The sequence below is a fragment of the Penaeus vannamei genome, chromosome 25 (assembly GCF_042767895.1).
Source record: "Penaeus vannamei isolate JL-2024 chromosome 25, ASM4276789v1, whole genome shotgun sequence".
NCBI lineage: Eukaryota > Metazoa > Arthropoda > Malacostraca > Decapoda > Penaeidae > Penaeus > Penaeus vannamei.
The window spans coordinates 36,773,977-36,778,976 of record NC_091573.1 but is presented as its reverse complement, the minus strand read 5'-3'; the positions used below and the strand labels follow the sequence as shown (position 1 = coordinate 36,778,976).

The window sequence follows — 5,000 nt, the reverse complement described above, 5'->3', positions numbered from 1 at the left end:
GGGAGGGGGGAGGGAAGGGAAGGGAAGGGAGGGGGGAGGGAAGGGGGAAGGGAGTTGGGAGGGAAGGTGGGAAGGGAGGGGGGAAGGGAAGGGATGGAGGAGGGAAGGGGGGAAGGGAGGGAGGAGGGAAGGGGGGAAGTAGGGGGAAGGGAAGGGGGGAAGGGAGGGGGGGAAGGGGGAAGGGAGAAGGGAGGGAAGGGGGGAAGGGAGGGGGAGGGAAGGGGGAAGGGAGGGGGAGGAGGGATGTCGAAGAGGGCGGGGTGAGGCGGATGGGTAGGGGAGGGGAGGGGCATGTCTTTCTTTTCGTTCTTGCTGTGTTTGTTTTCGTTTTTTTTTATGTTCTCCCTAACTCTTTTTAGGATTCTTTTTTTTTTCTTTCTTTTCCTATTGTCTGTCTGTCTGTCTCTGTCTCTGTCTCTCTCTATCTATCTGTGTGTGTGTGTCCCTCTTTCTTTCTCCAATTCCGTTGAAGAAAAAAAAAAAAAAAGACATTGGAGCCTGAAACCCCTCAAAAACATTTTTAAAACGTAGGCCTACTCACCCCTGGCGAGTACTCTTCGCTTATTTGACCCCTTCCCTCTTCCCCTCTCCCCCCCCCAAAAAAAAAAAAAAAAAAAAAGTAAGCTCCTGCTGTAGCAACGGAAGAGCTGCATGTAGTGTATACTGTGAATTTTGTATACGTGTGTATTGTGTCATGTCGTCCAGCTGCCAGTCCTTATTCAAGCTGGAGGAGTGCGTTGCCTGCAGCTGTCGCTCGCTCCTCCGCGACAGAGAAAGCAGGTTCTACGCTGAGTCTACTGCGCATTTTCCCAGCTGTCGTGGCTACTGCTGTGTGGCGGCTGAGGTCTCGGGTCTGTCAGGCTGGGAGTCCTTTTGCCAGATGCTTGTTGTGTTGCGAAAGGGCGGGGGATTAAAGATTTAAGGCCGCGAGGAGCTGAGCTGCATCAGGAATTACTGGGGCGTCAGTATCTCCTCGGTGGGGATTTAATGATTCAGTGTGTGTGTGTGTGTGTGTGTGTGTGTGTGTGTGTGTGTGTGTGTTTGTGTGTGTGTGTGTGTGTGTGTGTTTGTGTGTGTGTGTGTGTGTGTGTGTGTCTGTGTGCGTGTGCGTGTGCATCTGCGTGTGCGCGACTCAGTACCTGCATGCGTTTGCCCATCGATGTGTATGTGTATGTGTATGTGCATGAGCGACGTGCCTCCATAACCCAAAATGCCAATCGCTGTCCCTCTCCCCCCCCCCCCACCAGTGCGCCCCCTCGTGACCCGGCTGGAGGCGCCCCCGAAGGGCCTGAGGGTCGGCAGGGAATACGAAATCTCGTGCGTGTCTGCCGGATCACGCCCGCATCCCAACATCACTTGGACGCTCGGCAGCGTGGCCTCCCTCACGCCCATCACCGCCAACGTAAGTGCCATGGGCGTTCGGTGCCTATTGTTGTTACTATCATTATCATCATTATTGTTGTTCTCATCATTATTGTTGTTGTCATTATCATCATCATTATTGTTGTTCTCATCATTATTGTTGTTATCATTATCATCATCATTATTGTTGTTATTATCCTATTCATCATCGTTATTGTCATCATAATTATTATAGTGATTAGTATCATAACCATGATTAGCATCATCTTATTATTATCCTTATTATCATTATTATTATTATTATTATTATTATTATTATTATTAATATTATTATTATTATTATAATTATTATTATTATTATTATTATTGTTGTTGTTTTGTTGTTGTTGTTATTATTATTATTATCAATATTATTGTTTTTACTATTATTATCATTATCATTATTATTATTATTATGTTTATTATTATGGTTATTATTATTATTATTATTATCATTATCATCAGTATTACTGTTCATATCATTATCATATTGTGATAATGATATTTCATTATCGTTATCATTATCACTGCCATTACTGTTATTATTGTTATTACTATTATTATTGGTATTATCCTGAAGGATTATTATCATAATCATAATTAGTTTTGCTATTGTTGTTGTTATCACCATTATTATTAATATTATCATTATCATCATCATTATTATCACTATCATTATCATTACTATCATTTCAATTATCCATATCATTATAACTGTTAATTATATAATTTAGACCATTATCATTATAGCCATCTTTGATATCCACATAATCAACTTTATCATTCAGAAAATATCATTCTGTCTATATTTGATTTCTTATTTAGTACCGAATCACCGGAGAAATTATCTCTGTTAGATAGAATTATCGTCCTGTTATATCACTTTATCGTCATCTGTCATGTCTCAAAATATCAACACATTTCATAATCATTTCTGCGCCATTCGTGTTTTATGAGGTAGACATTAAAGTATATTTAGTAGTTTATTGGGCAGTAAATTCACCAGAGTTGTTATACGCCGTAGATTGGGTCGGCTGATAAATTCGGAATTCGTAAAAGGAAGAAATAGGTAGAAATTAAGAAAAGAGAGAGAGAGAAAAAAAGAGAAAATAAAAATAAAGATAAAGATAAAAAACAAAATGCCGTTTAAAGACGACTGTTTCCATTTTTTCTCCCATTTACATTTACCCCCCCATCCCCCAATCCCCCTCTACCCAACCACCCACACCGGCCCCAAGCTCCCCCCACCCCCCCTTCCACGAAACCTACATCCAGTAACAACTTTCCAGAGATACTGAGAGATAATTTCCCACGAATATAGCTTTCAAAGGTATCCGAAGCATGTGTCTACTGGGGCCGGATATCTACTCCAAGAGGGCTCGTTATCTCTGCCCTAAGATGGGGTCAACGTAGACACGAGATAAATGCAATCACTTCAACGTCACAGCCAGTTAGGTGCCGGATAAGTTCAGATAATTATGTTGAATTGTTTAGTCTTGCTGACAAACAAGGATGATAATATTAGAAATACTACTAATTATGATTATAATAATAAAACAACCGAATAAGAGAAAATGACCACTAGAATAAAAAAAACAACAACAAATCACAAGAACACACGTTAGTTATCAAACCGAACCAAGTATTAGAATACTACTGTCTGGTCAGGCTGTTTAGTTGACAGACTGACTCAGCTGCTCAAATAGAAGGCTGCAATAAAATAGGGATAAAACACCATGGTTGACTGGGCAATTGATGAGAAAATAGCTAGGTAGAGGTTGGAATATAAAGCAAGCTGTCGGGCTTGTATGGAACGGTTGGATGGGGCCTTCAGTGGGGGAGAGACACAAACAAATACCTATAAAGTATATACTTACAAATGAAGAATTATACACATACACGGAAAGAGACAGATAGATAGATAGATAGAAAGATAGACTGAGATAGATAGAGATAGATAGTTAGATGGATAGATAGATAGATAGATAGATGGATAGATAGAGAGACACAGACAGACAGATAAACAGACAAAGAGAGAAAGAGAGAGAGAGAGAGAGAGAGAGAGAGAGAGAGAGAGAGAGAGAGAGAGAGAGAGAGAGAGAGAGAGAGAGAGAGAGAGAGAGAGAGAGAGAGACAGACATACAAACAGACAGACAGACAGACAGACAGACAGACAGACAGACAGACAGACAGACAGACAGACAGACAGACAGACAGACAGACAGACAGACAGACAGACAAACAGACAGACAGACAGAGAATATAATGCATGTAATTTGATGACTCATTACGTACTCATTATCAATTGCCTGACTGCTAAAAAGTCCATCTGATTCTAAACGCACGGAAGTCAGCCCTTTGTGCACCGAAATAAAAATGCTCCCGAATTTTGTCATTCATACAAAAGAAACCATTAGCTGCTTTACCAAACATAATGCTCAATTGCCGTTCCTCATTTTGAAAGGAATTGTATGAAAAAAAATCCTTTATAAGGGGGTACAGTTTTTAAAAGTATCTAAATTACTCAAAAATAGAAATGAAATAAATGGAATTACTGGAATAAAGCATAATCGGGGAAGAGAAAGAGAAGAGTGTCATAGTAATACAAAAAAAAAAAAAAAAATGATAATAATGATAATAATAATAAAAAAAATAATAGTAATAATTTCAGTTTTTTTTTTTTTTTTTTTTTTTTTAACTTGGAAGGAAACGATATGTAATTCCATACATACACAGCTAAAAACAAGAAGAGGCAGGAAATATTGGGGATAATGTAAGGGACTCTGATTACGCGAATTATTCCCTATAAAACTTTCACCTGATTATCATTTTCCTGTCGAATGTGTGTGAGTGACCGATGGGCGCGTAAGTCACGTGACTAACCCACAATTACGCCGCCCTTGCGCACCGCCCTCGCGTGATTGGCAGCCGCGGACCTCAGAGATAATGGGCGGGATATGGGGTTATGTATATGTATGCGCATCTATCTCGCTCTCTGTAAAAATAACTCGTGCACGCACACACACACACACAGACAAACACACACACGCGCACACACACACACACACGCACGCGCACACACTCACACACACATACACAGACACACAAAACACACAACACACACATACACACACAAACACACACACATTCCTATACACATTCACATGCATATGTGCGTGTGCGTATGAATGTGTATGATATGAGTGTGTGTGTACGTGTGTACTTGTGTGTGTGTGTGTGTACGTGTGTGTGCGTGTGTGTGTGTGTAATTCATTTATATAGGCATGCGCAACCTGTATAGCCATCCGCACCGCGATCCAGCCGTTTCATAAAATTCTACGCTATAAAATCGCAGAGATTTATCGCCTCAATAACCTACAGTAAATCTCCATTCAGCGAAGGAGGCGAATTCAGCCCCGAGCGAGTAGGCTCTTTTCTTGGCCCTCTCGGCAGCTGGCTCTTGGCGCAGTCCAGGATGCTTTGCCTCTCGCCTGCCGCTTCTTTGGTCTCAATGAACGAACTCTTTTACCTGGTTTCTGAAGCGAGGTCGAAATGTCGTGAATATCACTATTAACGATCAAATATTTTGTTTTTCTTAA

General features: G+C 40.9%; 1 protein-coding gene across 1 annotated transcript in view; it reads left to right on the top strand.

Annotated features, from left to right (window-relative positions):
• LOC113816364 (nephrin) overlaps positions 1-5,000 on the top strand; it is a 69,399-nt gene that overhangs the window by 29,501 nt on the left and 34,898 nt on the right. The window contains exon 5 of the mRNA XM_070138879.1: positions 1,248-1,402. Coding sequence (XP_069994980.1) covers positions 1,248-1,402 — 155 coding nt within the window. The remainder of the gene's footprint in view (positions 1-1,247; positions 1,403-5,000) is intronic.